General features: G+C 42.2%; 1 protein-coding gene across 3 annotated transcripts in view; it reads right to left on the bottom strand.

Annotated features, from left to right (window-relative positions):
• Positions 1–13472: 13472 nt before the first annotated feature.
• TMEM131 (transmembrane protein 131) overlaps positions 13473–14670 on the bottom strand; it is a 160542-nt gene continuing 159344 nt past the window's right edge. For all 3 annotated transcript variants that reach the window (XM_059720971.1, XM_059720972.1, XM_059720973.1), the window contains one exon: positions 13473–14458. In XM_059720971.1, coding sequence (XP_059576954.1) covers positions 14165–14458 — 294 coding nt within the window. In that variant the 3' untranslated portion in view covers positions 13473–14164. The remainder of the gene's footprint in view (positions 14459–14670) is intronic.

Genomic DNA, 14670 nt, shown 5'->3' with positions numbered 1-14670 from the left:
AGCGTGCTTGTGTCCAAAAGCTTGCAAAGAACATTTTCCCAACTACTCAGCTGGTCTAATGAAACATATTGCATCTACCCAAAGAAGCTTGCCTGCCTATGCCCTCAGACCAACATGGCTATAACCAAATACCCCTACCACAATAGAGTAAATTGTGAATGTTGACCAGGCAAATTTTTCAGACAGAGTAAGAGAAAGTTCTTGCCCTTGCTGCATATTTAGAAAATAGCTGCCAGCAGTAGACGACAAGCTATACTTCCTGAACTCAGCATTGTGGAACATTTCTTGGCGATATTAGGCACTGCACTGACAGATCCCACAGAAATCTATTCTTTGTAACATATTTATGAAGAACCCAATGCCAATATCTTTAGAAGTGGCAATAAAAAAGTTAGTGGAATAAAAAAGTGGAATAAAAAAGTTAAGTATAAATGTTTTTTAAATAAACTTTTGGTGGCTGAGGGATCTAAAGGTACAGTAATATCAGCCTGGAAATGTCTGACTGGATCTTGGGTTGTGCAAAACAGCCCTGAGACCCCTAAGGTAGACCTGCCATAGATGGATCTGCACGTTCCACCAGAGCCCAGGTTACTGCCATAGCATCTTTGCACAGTGTTCCCGTAAGTGAGATTTGCAGTGCAGCCACATAGAGGTTTACCTTTGTAAACCTTTACCTTTACCATACCTTTACAAAGCATTACACCATTGTGGAAACGTCTAGAGCAGGTGTTATGATTGGCAAAAGAGTCCTACTATCACTGTTTGCCTCCAGAAATGTGAGCGCTGCTCTGGAATTGCCCACAAATGAGAATATTGAGAGAGAACTAAATTACTACCAGCAACTTAAATTCTTTGAGAAGTATTGTCCACATATACATTTGATTTCCATTAGTCTTTCCCTCTATTTCAGAGTCAACATAAATTCTGCATCAAGAGGAAACTGAGTAGCAGGAAGTGCACGTTGCTATTTATTTTTTGGGGTGGTACACAAAGAGAAGCAGGGCCAGAGTATACTCAATGGATTTTGCTAAGGCAAAAACAGTCTTCTGTCAAAGCACAGGGAATGGGATATACCCACAAGGGAGAACATGTATGTAGCTAGTACATCCCTGGTAAGTAACTTCCTGTGTGAACACTCTTATGTTCTACCATGAGCAGCTTTGTGTGGTGTAGCTTGGTCCACAAAGGGGATCATACAAAGACACTCTCAAAGAAGAATGAGTATTTGGGCAACTTCCTCATGTAGAAAAGTCATCTCTTTTGGAAAAAGCATGATCTTTCAGCCTGAATGTTGTCTGGTGTTTCTATTTGGGTGGGAGGGGAAAATATTGTTTCTAAATGGTTAAATTCCTTTTTCTGAAACTGGGGTTAGTCTCACTTGTCACTTGCTCATACTAGCATATACTGAAAGTTTTTTTTATATTAGTTGCGTGCGTATAATTATTTGAGTTCTGATTTAACAGGCTCTGGGACTCCTTTCATTTCCTTAATTCTGCATTCTTGCTTCATGATCATTAAGTGTGCACAGTCATTTCTCTAAAGCTGAGTACATTAGCTTGGGACTCTCTTCCCTTGTTTTCCTTCTTGCTAATGGTTTGCCACACTGTTGAACTTCTTCTTTCTGAGAGTGAGAGTTCATCCATTTTTTTTTTTTCTTCATCGATGCCATGTCTGATCACTTGGGGCTACATCCAGGAAAGGATTTTAGGAGTCTGGTACTTGGAGTGGAATCCAGAAATCTCAGGAATTGAAAAATCCAATGTGCTTAACCAATTGCTGCCTCAAGTAACCAATAGGAAATGCTGAGGACAGGATGTTTTAAAATATCACTCTTCTCAGCGGCTCACTCTCAGCTTCATGACAATGTCTCCGTCTGCTCTAAATCCTTTCCTGCGGGTAGGCACTGAGCTTTTCTTCCAGAGAACTGAGCAGGGTTCATGCTGTTCTTTTAAAAGGTGGCTGGAAAAGGAGATGTTGCTGCTGCTATTGCAAATCTTTCAATAGCCTAGCAGGCTAGAGCACTCACACAGGTTTCCTGTTTTCTGGGATCTGTGGGTGGCTGCAAAGTGAGGGGTGTTACTACGTAGAGCCACCTGCCTCACTGTGCCAGGCCCAAAAACCTCACTTCAGGAGTCTCCCACGGGGTGCCTACTGCTGGCTGTCCCGTTTCTTGGAGAACACCCACGAGCTTGGGGTAACGCTGCCACCACCTGGGCACTGGTTTTGGTTAGGGCGCTGTGCAGCCCAGGGCACACAGACCCTGCAAGCCTTGGCAGTGCTTTGCCCACTGGTAATATTTCTGGGTGCTTCTTTCAGCCTGAAGCCTTCCAAGATAACCTTTATTGATCAGGGGGAGAGAGAGGGGTAGAACAAGGAAGTCAGAATATACTTGGAGGAAACAATCAATCAGAGTCTTGCACCGACTTGGACGTAATAGTCCTTTTAAAACATGTCTGCCTAGACAGAATCCTAACTCCTGGCTAATTTCCCAGTTTTTACTTAAAGGAATTCATCCAGGCAGCAGCCTGGAGGCACTTTGCTTGTGGCTTTTCAAAATGCCTGCCAGAAAGAGGTTCTCCCCTCCCGTTAGAAATTTATCTGGCCTGGCCACCTGAACCAAAAGAAAGCAGAGAGAGAGAGACTTTACACCGTATCTATGGGAATACAAAATGATATAATCTATTTGCCAGGAGAGCCCCCTAACCACTAAGCTATAGGTTAGGCTGAGTAGTTGCTGGGGGGGGGGGGGGGCGGTAATTGGGAGGCACTCTCTGCCCCACTGTTGAATGTGTGCCACTTTACAGAAAAGAATTCAAGATTCATTGGGCCGGACAGAGGGAGTGAGTTTCTGTTGTCTGGGCAGTGGGCATCCTGGGTCCCAGTTCCCTCTCCCGGGCTGTTACAATGGTTAAAGTCATTGGATAGAATAAATAGTAGAATAGAGAATAGTAGGTTATAGCCACGTTCCCTCTGGTGTTCTTGGGTGATGTCGCTTTGAACTTCCTTGGGAGGTGACAATGTCACTATTTAAAGTGTTCAGTGTTGCTACCTAGGTTATGAGTATTTGGTAGGTTGCCTATTGATAAAAGAGGGGAGAGCCCAGTCCACAGCCTGACCTTTTATTATTTGCACATTCAAATGAACACTTATTCCAGTACTTACCTAGCTACCCCAAAACAGCACGATGTAGATTCTCACCCATGTCAGATGAGGAGACAGCGTGGAGGAGGAAGATATCACATAGATGGGCAGCAAGTCTCCTTGGGTTTGCTGAGTTCTCCAGTGTTCCTTACAACCTATACGCCATACTTATACATGGTTTACTCTGACATACACTTTTACATTTAAACGTTATTTACGTTTCATTTATATTTTATTTAAGTTTCACTGAGGCTTTAGAAAGTGGGCTAAATTAGGTTTTCTATTGTCTTGGAAAGTGTTAGTGTGATAGATTTTATGTACTTTTGAAAAATATAGTAGGGAGGAGTCGTTGTTTCCTTTCTCCACCATTTTGGACTGCTGCTGGCCACCGTCCAGTTTTCTTTTCACCTTGGCTTATATTTTATCTCTGACCTGGGTGCTTCTGTTTTTACAATTTATCTAAGAAACTTAACAAAAATATATGGATTATAACAAAACTGATGCAACCAAATGTATTATAATTACGACAAGTAATCTTAAACTAAAACTATAATCCACTATCTTTATATCAGGGGATTCCAAATTCCTCATTGTGTCTTTGGACCCCACCACCCTGTCCCCAGACCCACTACTACTTCCAACCCTACTGCTGCTTCCCTGGATCCCCATGCCACTGTGGTAGCCAGGCAGCTGTCCCCATGACCTGGGCTGGATCCAGCTTGTGAGGAGTCCCACACCGCAGACCTGGGGCCATGGGTGAGTTTGACATCCCTGGTTTATATTTTATCAGCCCTGGGCAAGGAGGTGGCAGTGGGCCATCTTGTTATAAGGTTTCCTCTCATGCCTTTTGCTCTGTTTAATTTGATTTTACTACTGTTTTAGCTGGACATGGTAATTGCTCTCTTCACTTTGCTGACCAGGTGAGTTGTAATGTCTGTAAAGGTTCATGCTGTGGTCACTCAGAAACAGGTCTGGGAGACTTCTGCTTTAATCATACTTCTGCAGCATAACCTATGTCCCTTGAAAATGGTGAAGACTCACAACAGCATTAGGCATTCTCAGAGCATGCATCCCGTATCAGCTTGCTAAGGGACTTGGGCAGAGGAATACCTACTTTCTGGCCTTAGGGAAGAGAGAGTCACTGAGCTGCTCAGATTGGGGTATTTCTGGGCATCAGCAGAAGCAGAATTTGAAGGAGCAAATGAGTTTAGAGTGGCAGCTGATTTGGGGTAGCCTGGATTTCAACAGCCAAGTTGCATATAAGTCCTGCTTCTGGAGGCCAAGGTAATGTCTAGACTATAAACCTACCACGCTTAGCCAAGGAGCCTTGTTGGTTTACTTTGTATGTGGTAGTTTTGCTAGAAGCAATCTAGTCATGTCTGTGCAGCGCTGGAGCTAATTAGCAGTGCATATTACCATAATATTATAGTGAAATTTAGTATACTATTTAAACCTTGAATAGTGCTTTTCAGCTATAGAGCTTAAAACCTTTATGAGGAAAAGAGCTCTTAAAACTACAACTTCTCGGCTTGCTTCCAAATTGTCTGATAGAGAACGCTGCAGAGTAATTGCCCGCACTTCATTGCACTGTGTCCTCTTGTCAGCTGGCTGATGGAAGGCTCTGTGGAGGGCCCAAGGACTGTGCTGGAAGGAGAGAAGCTGGGAAATGTCATATAAAGGAGCACTGAAACTAGGTACACAGTTATGTCCTGCTTAGCTATTTGCAGGTGTAGGAGACTAGAATAACGACACCGGCTTGAGTCAATATCCCTAATGAGGAAGTTAGGGAAGCTCCTGCAGCAAGTTAGAAGGGGGAAACTCTGGTGAAAATTAGCACAAAGGTTTAAAGCAAAGGTCCTTTTTTGGCTGAACGACACTAATTCCTAGATCTGATCATTGTGCCAGTCTTTATGCTGTTATCATTTTGACTTCACCAAAACCACTCCTGATTTCTTCTCAGGTAAGAGGGAGAACTGGACCTTTCATTTCCTTCATTTCCTGTTGTTGCAAGTAGTTAATATTAGAAGGTGGACAATAAGGACAACACAATAAAATCATCTTGTATAAAAGATACCTCGGGGGAAGAGAGAAGCAATAAGGATTGTGGCTCTTTCTTCTGGAAGAACTGGGTGCTAGGGGACAGGGGGAGAGAGGTGGAGGGACGGTGTGTATGCACATGTGCAGGTATGTGAGAGTTTAACAAAGGAAAAAGAAAACTGAAAAAAATAATAAAAGGAAAACCAGTAACAAAAACCTCCCCAGAGCAGAAATGATAACCATAAAAATAAGGCAAGCTGGGGTGCCGAAAAGGGAACGTGAAAATTGATTTCTATGGCTATACAGAGTAAATAAAAGGACATTTTATTTTTCAATCTAAAAGGGCTCATTCAGTATTAAAGGAAAAAATTATTCTGTTAAGTGAACATCATAGAAGGAAGGAAAATGGGGGGAAAGGAAGAAAGAGTGATTTTTATTTATTTTAGTTATTTATAGTTATTTTTAAAATAGACTATTTGTATAGGAAGTGTTTTTGTTTTGCCAGTGCTACCATAAAATATTAATAGGACATAAATATAATCTCAGTGAATGGTGTTTATTTGACATTTCTTCCTCCATCTCTCTCCTGTGTGTATTAGGCATGATGTAGTGTTGTATCTTACATCTGAAGACTACTTGAACCAAAAATGCAGACATTAGCAGGCGATATTAAAATACTAACAGTCCCTGTGGACACATAAATGACTTCAGGATTCTACTTAGCTGGGGGGATGGCGGCTATTTCTGGTAGCTGCTTTTTATTTTATAGTATAGCATTTTTTAAAAGTTGTATTTTGCTATTTCTATGCTGTAAGAAAACTCTATTCCCAGAAGATATTTTTTTAATGTCTGCCAGGATATTAATATAGTGCCACAAGCAGGGCAGCCAGTTACAGGTGAAATGCTAAGACAATAAATAGCCAGGATCCTTCAGATTTGTGAGGGTCCTGAGTTTTACTTAGCCACTGGGTGGTGCTGGTGATCTAAGTTTAGGCTTCTGTAAACTCTTTGCTCTGCAGAGAGATGAACTGTATTGCTCACAGTTATTGAGTTTGGAGGTGTGTTTTCCAAATTGCTGATTTAATCACAATTCTTAAAAGTCTGCAGGGATTTCACCAGTGTGGTTTCCACTGCCCTAGGGCTAAATAGCTGAAATTTTACAAGGAAGCTCCAGCAAGAAACACAAAGGAAAGCGCAGTTAAATATTGTCCATTTGCTGCAGTTGTCTGGCAGCAGCCTGCTGATTTCAGCAATACTCAGCTTTTATTGTTCTAATAACTGCATAGCATTGATTTTTCCATGCCATTATATGCTGATTTAGTGCTGTGGTATGATTAATGGGGCCTTGTTTTCATTCTTAATGGTTGTAACCGTTAGTTGAAACCTATAGTCAGGGCCAGAGTCTCCATTTCCCAGTGTTATAAACAAATTCTAGATGATAATGACGTGGTATCCCTGGACACTGGTAAAGGGGGCACAAACCCATGCTCCTGTTTTGTGGTGTGATGGGGAAACCCATGTAGTGTGCCCCCTTTTACAATATTTGTTAGGCTTATCTGGCCCTGAACAAAGAATCCTCATCTTACTTCCATCTGTAAAAGGGTACGGTGTCATTTTTTTCCAGTTTACTGGAGAATACTGGTTTTCTGTGTCTCTTTCTGCTCCTTCAGCCTGTTGAAAGTAGTGAAGTAAATTCTCAGGGGATTTAATTTTAATTTTCATTTCATTTCATTTCATTTCATTTCCTCTCTTAGGGCTAAATGAAACATGAGATTATATCTCAATGGATGTCTTTTCAAGATGCATTTGACTTTTTAAGAATTGGGGCCTTTAGGCGAGCGACAGACATTCAAAAAGCCTGAGCCTGAATTGATTCAATCTCTGCAGGTTAGTCTAACCTGGCTAGGCTAAACCAATTTGTAACCACACAGACATCCTAGAAGCCAGGGAGCCCTAGAGCAGCCCTCCCTTCCCTTTCCTTCCACAGTACTGAGTTGAGGGGGGGTGTGGCCAGGCCTGGCAGGATGCTCTGATAGGGGAGAGGTGCCCCCCATTGATAACAGAGCATTTATCACCCCACAGCTACCTGTTGATTAGCTCCAAAAAGCCCTAAGCAGACACAGTCCTGTCTCCCACAGCACAGACCATAGCCAGCATGTGGCCTGCTAGCTAATGCTGAGAGGTGCCTGTGTAAGGCAGAGGGGAAGAGGGAATCCATGCTTAGCAGGAAGTCTTGAGGGGAAGGGGGGAGCAGGGGGAAGACAGGCAGATGCTTATAGTCTCTGCCAGAGCTTCAGCCAGGGAGCAGAGAGGAGGGGCCAGCTCTGCTGTGGAGCAGAGCCCAGCCCAGAGAGCATGCTGGGATGCTTGGGGAGTCTGGTTCAACTTAAACCAGGAAGGGGTGTGGGACAGACATTGCATAAACTGGTTTGACCCAAATCAGTTAAGTCTGATACTGCATTCAACCAGGTTTATCTCAAACTGTTTTCAGCCATTTTCAAACTGGTTTATGTGCATTGAGCATCTGTTCAGTTACAGGTTTTAACCAGTTTATGTGTAATGTCTGTCCCTAACCTTAGTGTCTATGGGGCCACTGGCAGCTCCCACTGGAGTAGGCCTGGGCAAGGGAGTCAAGTTGAGTGGAACTAGTATTCGACTGCGATGTGATGTCAGAGTGTATAAGGTGTCTTGCTGTCACAGCAGAGGGGTGAACCAGAGTTCAGTTTTGTACTTGAGCTGAAGACTGCCCCCCTAGTAAACTGGTTATCTTATCATTGGGCTGGAAAGTCAGAGCTGGCTGGATGTGAATTAGCCACATCACTCCTTTGTGGGTTATTAGCTACGGAAACTGGTGTGCCTTTGTCATACCAGCCCATGGTCTGACCTTTAACTCTTCTAGATATCCTTTAGGCTTATATTAGAAGCCTGCTGTTTGGAGTTCCTTGGACTCATCACTGGTCCATCTTCATTCTCTTTGTGCCATCCTAGCTTCTGCATCAGAACAAGAATTTCCCTACAATTCCTGAGCTGAGCCAATATGTAAATATAATTGTTTCCTAAAAGCCAGTTCTTTTTAAAAAAATTTTTGGTGGCCTTGCCATGGCAGGGCAGAGTCCAGCTTAATGTGCTCTGCAATGCTGATAGTAGGAAAGCACTTTTCCCCCTCCTCTCCAGTAAATTAAACAGCTAGGATGGGAGAAACACAAGTAGCCACCCATAGCTCTTTGGAGTGCATTAGTTATTTTTCTCTAGCTCCCAAACACTGAAAATTCTAACTCAATTGCACAATGCACTTGCAAGCGTTCTTGTTCCTTTAATTCTGCATGCTATAAAGAGGCTGGTGCTAACTTCTGACAGAACAGGGAGCAATGGTCTCAAATTGCAGCAAAGGAAGTTTAGGTTGGATATTAGGAAAAACTCTCTCACTAGAAGGGTAATGAAGCACTGGAACAGGCTACCTAGGGAGGTGGTGGAATCTCCATCCTCGGAGGTTTTCAAGGTCCAATTCAACAAAGCCCTGGCTAGAATGATCTAGTTGGGGATGGTCCTGCTTCAAGCAGGGGATTGGACTAGATGGACCTCCTGAGGTCTCTTCTAACTCTTTATTTTCTATGATTCTCTCCCAGCGGCAGAATGCTCATGGGGAGACCCTGGAATGAGGGGCAAGAACAGTCTTTAGTAGCCACTTCCAGACCTGATCACTGGTAAAACCCTTTTCTTAGAAGTTGAGTAGTCCACCCTCTCTTTCTGCCACTCCACTTCCCTATGTTTCCATTAGACTTGCCAGATTCTCCTTGCAAGATGTGCTGTGTTCCTTGTGCTGATTGCCAGTGTGAGGCATGGGTCAAGGAATTAGCAATGAGTGAAATTCAGATCACAATGGAAGAATAGGCCAAAGGAAGAGAGAGTTCAGAAACCCTCCCAGAGCCATTCCTTCTTCCCTGATGGTCCTTTCAAATGAAGGAAAGATGTTATAGAAGAGTTTTTGCCTTATTCTTTCTGCTACTAAACCGCAAAATAAAAAGGGGTGGGGGAAAGACTGGGTCAATATGAGACCATACAATACAATAGGCTTTGGCTTTTCCAAAGAAGCCTTCATTTTGCCTTTGGACTGATTTTTAAATAAAAGCAAAGGGTGATCATATTAATAAAAATATCCCCTTCATCCTCTATGCCATCTAGCACAGTAGTTAGGGCACTAGATAGTGTTTGACTTCCCTCCTTTACCTGATTCAGAGTAGGTACATGCACTGAATCTTCCTGTTGTACAGGAAGGTACTATCCTCTAGGCCACAGGGTAGCCTGAGGTAAGTATTTCAGTTTCTGTGGTTCGATGCCATTCCATTTTGTATAAATACTTAAATACTGAGTGGTACACTGAGTGCAATGAAGGTATCCCACCTCCAGGTAAGTGCACTGACTACAAGGCTTTAAAGTCTCTTTCCCTGGCCTTAAGAGTAGGTATGTATTTTATACCAAGCAGAAAGCTTAAACAGAAGAGCTAGTGGGAAGGGCCGTCTCCTGAGGCCTGGAAAACCTTAGGTAAGATCTCTTCTCTGAATTAAGAGCGATGAGCACTGTAATCACTAGTCTTTAGGATATCGAGGGATCCCACTTCTTTTATTTTGCTAACCGAGCTTGAAAAGTTAAATTGGTTAGACCTTTCCAAGGCTATTTATTAATCCTGCCAAAAGCGACCCACATTCACAAGTTTCACGTTGATTAAAACTGTACTTTGTTGATATGCTAACTGAATATTTTGCCTTGGTTTTGGCATGCCAGACTAGTCATACATAGTTAGTAGGATTCCTTTAGGCTTTCTGCTCATTTAATTTTGCACTTTCCTCACTAACTACAGGAGCTGTGCCATTATAATTTCTCTGGAGCCTACAAGTACTTAGAGCTTTTTCCCACCCTCATAGCCCTTGCTACCAGACTAACTATTTCTATGCAGGAAGAAAATATCACCCAATCCCTGCTAGATTTTATAGTTTACAGCTGCAATGGCCACCCAGGATATGTCAGCTTCTGGACTGTGCTCATGTAATTTGTTGTCCTCAGGCTGGTTTAATGCTCTCAGAAAGTCGGGAACTGTTTTGCTGGAGACTTGGGAAAAACTACATAACATCTGGAAAAACAAATGAGTGGGAGAAGAATTGATAAAGTGGGGAAACAGAAAAAGATGAGAAACGAAAGACAAAGTAATGAGAAATTGGATCAAGTTCAGGAGAAAAGAAAGTGTGGAATAGAGTCTAAAATTTTACTAAAGGGCAGGACTGATAGAAGGGGAAAAAGAAGTGGGCAGAATGGCAGTGCCATAGATCTTAGACATCATAGAAGAGCTATCTACACTTGGCTTTAATGCTTAAGGCATGAGCTGCGAGGTCCAAGTGCCTGATTCTGAAACGTTTTGAGACGCTCAGTTAAAACACACAGTGTAAAATTCTGTTGTGAATAAATGCAGGAGACTTAAAAAAGACTAAGGCATTGCTAGACCATCATCTTAGCTAGCAGAGTTGCAAGTGAACACAGATTGTCCTTGCCATTAATGGGAAGAGCTTGCTCACTTTCTATCATACTTTCCTTCTCTGTAGTTGGAAGGGCATGTAGGCCTTTTGCACCCTTGGTTTTCAAGCTGCTCCCCTAACTTGTTCTCCATCTCAGGCTTAAGTCACCCTGCTGTCCCCAAGCTTGCACACTTCTCTCCCTTAGACTGTTCTGTTAACATATACTTGTCTGATTGCAAGTTATACTCTTTAGGGCACTCTGAAGCATTCCTCTGTAGCATTCAACCATTGAGAACTTGAGCTCTATGTATTTTGATAATTTTTATTCTAAAAAATTATCTCCCAAGTTGTTGACCTTTCTGCAGAGAAGGTCCAAAAATAGACAGCTATGCCAACCTGGACAGAAGGAAGATGACAGCTGGGCGTCAGATGCATGAAGTTCAAGCTGTTGTTTGTTCTTTTGATGCCCACCTTTGGTCCATTCTTTGTATTCCTATCTGTGGAGCAGAGCATTATTCTGTAGCTATTTTACAGAATTGCCTTTGATCAGATTATTTTATTTCCTCCCCAGCTCTCTAGTCTCCCCTGATACCTCATTTAGTGTCATCAACTTATCTAACAGCGCTGCTATCTTTCATATGTAATCAGTATTAGCAGTTAAAACAAGCCAAGAACTTTTGTGGGTTTTAAATTTCTGGTTTACCTGGCTCAGTAAGTCTGCAGTTGCCACTATGTCAGATCCTTCCAGAGCCTTTTCAGTCGCATTGTTTGCTGACAATTTATCAGCAAAGAAGTTCTCCCAGGTTATTGAGGTCTAAACAGTGGATTTTCTTTGCTGCTCTGAATGTTGTTTTGATGTGAATTACAATGGGATTTCATTGGAAACAGCATCTAAAGATGTGAGGCAGTTGTTTCATAGTTTAAAGTTTCCATGTGGAATCTGTTTATTGTTCCATGGTCATGTGCTTCTTAAGCAAGATGAATTACAGATTTAATTAAGGTTGTGTGCCTTTCCATGCTGGTTTCCTGGGAAGTTTCCAACTGTTGCCAATACCTGCCTTATTGAAAGGCATGGGCATTAGTTCAAACAACCTGAATGACATTTTGGAGGCTGGCTGTCTCATTCTGTTTTAAGAGAAGTAAGAGCTTTTTCAAACAACACCATCAAAAGATCCCTCCAAAATAGGAAACTTATGCATCTGGTATCTGCTAGAAAGTAGAAAGTGACTTCAGTATTTCCACTACATAATGGATGAGAATGGTGTGTTGGGGAGATCACTAGTTCGAATATTTTAATTCTTGCAGGAAAGAGAACTGCCAAAGTCATGTGACTTTTGGAGACTCACTCTTGCTTTTGTGTAGAGAAGTTTGGGAGAAGGGTGATGAAGTTTGAGAGAAAATGGAGGCATCTGGAATGGGACACTAGGGAAGAAGCTCATGTTTTGGGACCAAAACTCCTAAGAGCTCTGTCTGTTCTCTGCACCAAGCACCTGAGATCTGAGCATGGCTCCAATGGACAGAAGTGTTAAGGATTCTCAAAGTCAGAAAGTCAGTCAAGGTTTTGGGACCTGTGCTTCTATTTAAGAGAATGCAAAAATCTAGAACTCTCAATTCAGAGATGATACCTTTTATTAGACCAACTGAGAAATTGCAAAAAAAATCCCAAAACTTTTTTTGCAAAATTGCTTTTAATAGGCCTACTTTTAACTTGATTAAAAGTAACTGAATCCATCTACAATTACTACGCCAGCTAATAGCCCATTATATAAGCCCACTACACTGTAGCAACTTCCCTTTGCTTAGTGTAATGCTGAGGCTATTACCAGCCATCCTCCAGAGGTGAAGGGGTGAGAAAACAAGCCAGGACATGTCTGTCAGTGGGTCTTGTTCAGTTAACTGTGCAGAGCAGGAAGCAAACTACCTTGTTCATGTCTGTCTTACCACCCTCAGGGTGGTATACAGCAGATAGAAAGTGAACTTGCTAAAAAGACTTAGGTGTCCACATTGATTTTAGAATGTGGAATGCTCCCACCTTTCTGCACTTCCCATCTCCATTTTTAACGTTGTCCTATAGCAGCAGAGTGAAGTTGATATGATGGTTGCTTGCTTTTCTGCTCTAGCTTTGGGGATGCATTCTGAGCAGCAAGTGCTCTTTCTTCATGAGCCACTAGGAGAGTGCGCTGCTGAGGCCACACTAGGTGACACCAGCCACACAGACTATTGTCTTCTGTTGCATTTAGTGCTCCTAGTAACAGTAAGTCTTGTTAGTCACATTTTGCAGCTCTTACGCCTGAGGAAGCAATGGCTGTAATGTACACATGACCCACTATTAGTAAAAGGCACTATATATTGACTAACAGTAAGTCCAGAACACAGCCTTTGAAGGGACAGCAAACATTACTGCTTTTCAGTGACTCTCACTGAAAGGACAGCATCATCAAGCTAGTGTTGCAGCAGCAGAAGCTGCTGTGCCTGTTAACAAGTACCGCTGTAGCTGGCTTTCCAAAGAACTTATAGCATATTGGAAATTTTACGAAATTGTTCAGCATAGCAGAACTTATAGTGAGAGCGACCTGACAAGTCCATTGCTCTGGAAATGACAGCACCTGTGATAAGTCAGCTACATTACCATTGTGCCTAGGAACCCAGGTTTAATTTACAATGGGGTTTTAGCTAATAAAGCCCACTTGACACTGGACAGAAATTGCCTAGAGCCACACCAACCAATTAGGTCCATATACAGACAAGTCTATGAACTGTTTGCAGGTAGAAAGTTACAGTACACAGTTGTTGAAAAAAGCATTATTTATTTTAAAGTACAACCCAAAGTTGTATCTGTAAGAAATGCACAAGGTATCTTGTTTCTTCCACAAGTCTTGGCTGTGCGCATTTCAGTTCAACTTAAAAATGCATTCAGGTTTACAAATGTACAAACAGCACAGAAAGTGTACACAGTCTTAACAGAATGCTCTTACATTCAGCCATTTTTGCTCTTAAGGTTTTTACATTCTTAGAACCTGTGTTAACAAAGACAGCCTTATTTTAAAAAAATACTCTGCGTTTTAGCAAAGTGCTTTTTTTTTTTGTTTGTTTAAAATTAGATCTTGGAGCATAATACTGGAAAGAAAATTAAAACCCCTAAACTGGTATTCTGATAAAAGTGGTGCATGCCACGGCCCTTTTGGTGTCAAATAAAGGATGGCAGATGGTAAAGGATGAAACCAGTGGAACTGTTCAGATGTACAGGTCTTAGCTGAAGTTTAGTTTGTGACCACGCCCAGACTGTCAAGTGTAACTGTGCTCTCACACTACCATAATTGCAAGATAGATTTTAAAAGGAGCAAGTGATGAAAGCATGACTGACAGAAGGGGGAGAAAAAAAAAAAAAAAGCAAGAACAGCCTGAAAATGATGTTTCAAAAATTGGCCTATTCAATATTGTGTCATGATCATGATAGAAGTCCCTTTGTTTTGCTAATTTCAGTTTTCGTGAGGGTAGTGAGACCAAGGATCTGAGCTTCTTCTTCCGATTGTGGGGCTCCAAATTCGCCAGGGATTGTAGGTCTGTCCCATATCTTCAGCAGGATTTGCAACAGTGGCAGCAGTAGGTGGAGGAGGAGGGGCTGAGTTTTCATTTCCCATGAACTCTATACCGGACAATGCATTTGCTGGAGTGGTGGTGAATGGAAGGGCGCTGTTGTGGTTACTCGACCAGATGGAGCTGCTGAACGGCGTGGTGGTAGACCACAGGCTACTGGAGTTGCCAAGTATTGACTGCAACACAAAACATTAATGCTGAATAAACACCACACTACAACAGTTAGCTCGAGTTTCTTTCCTTAAATTAGACTAGCTCAAGCGAGGAAGGACACATTGCTAATGAACGCTCAAGTTACAGAGCAGTTGTGACCTACACCATTCTTGCATTAGCAACTGACAAGCCATTGTAATTTGATCCAGGACTCTGGCTCTCTGCTTGCTCCCCA

Source organism: Alligator mississippiensis, chromosome 1 (assembly GCF_030867095.1).
Source record: "Alligator mississippiensis isolate rAllMis1 chromosome 1, rAllMis1, whole genome shotgun sequence".
NCBI classification, from domain to species: Eukaryota; Metazoa; Chordata; order Crocodylia; family Alligatoridae; genus Alligator; species Alligator mississippiensis.
The sequence above is the reverse complement of the archived record's forward strand: the minus strand, read 5'-3'. Positions and strand labels throughout refer to the sequence as shown.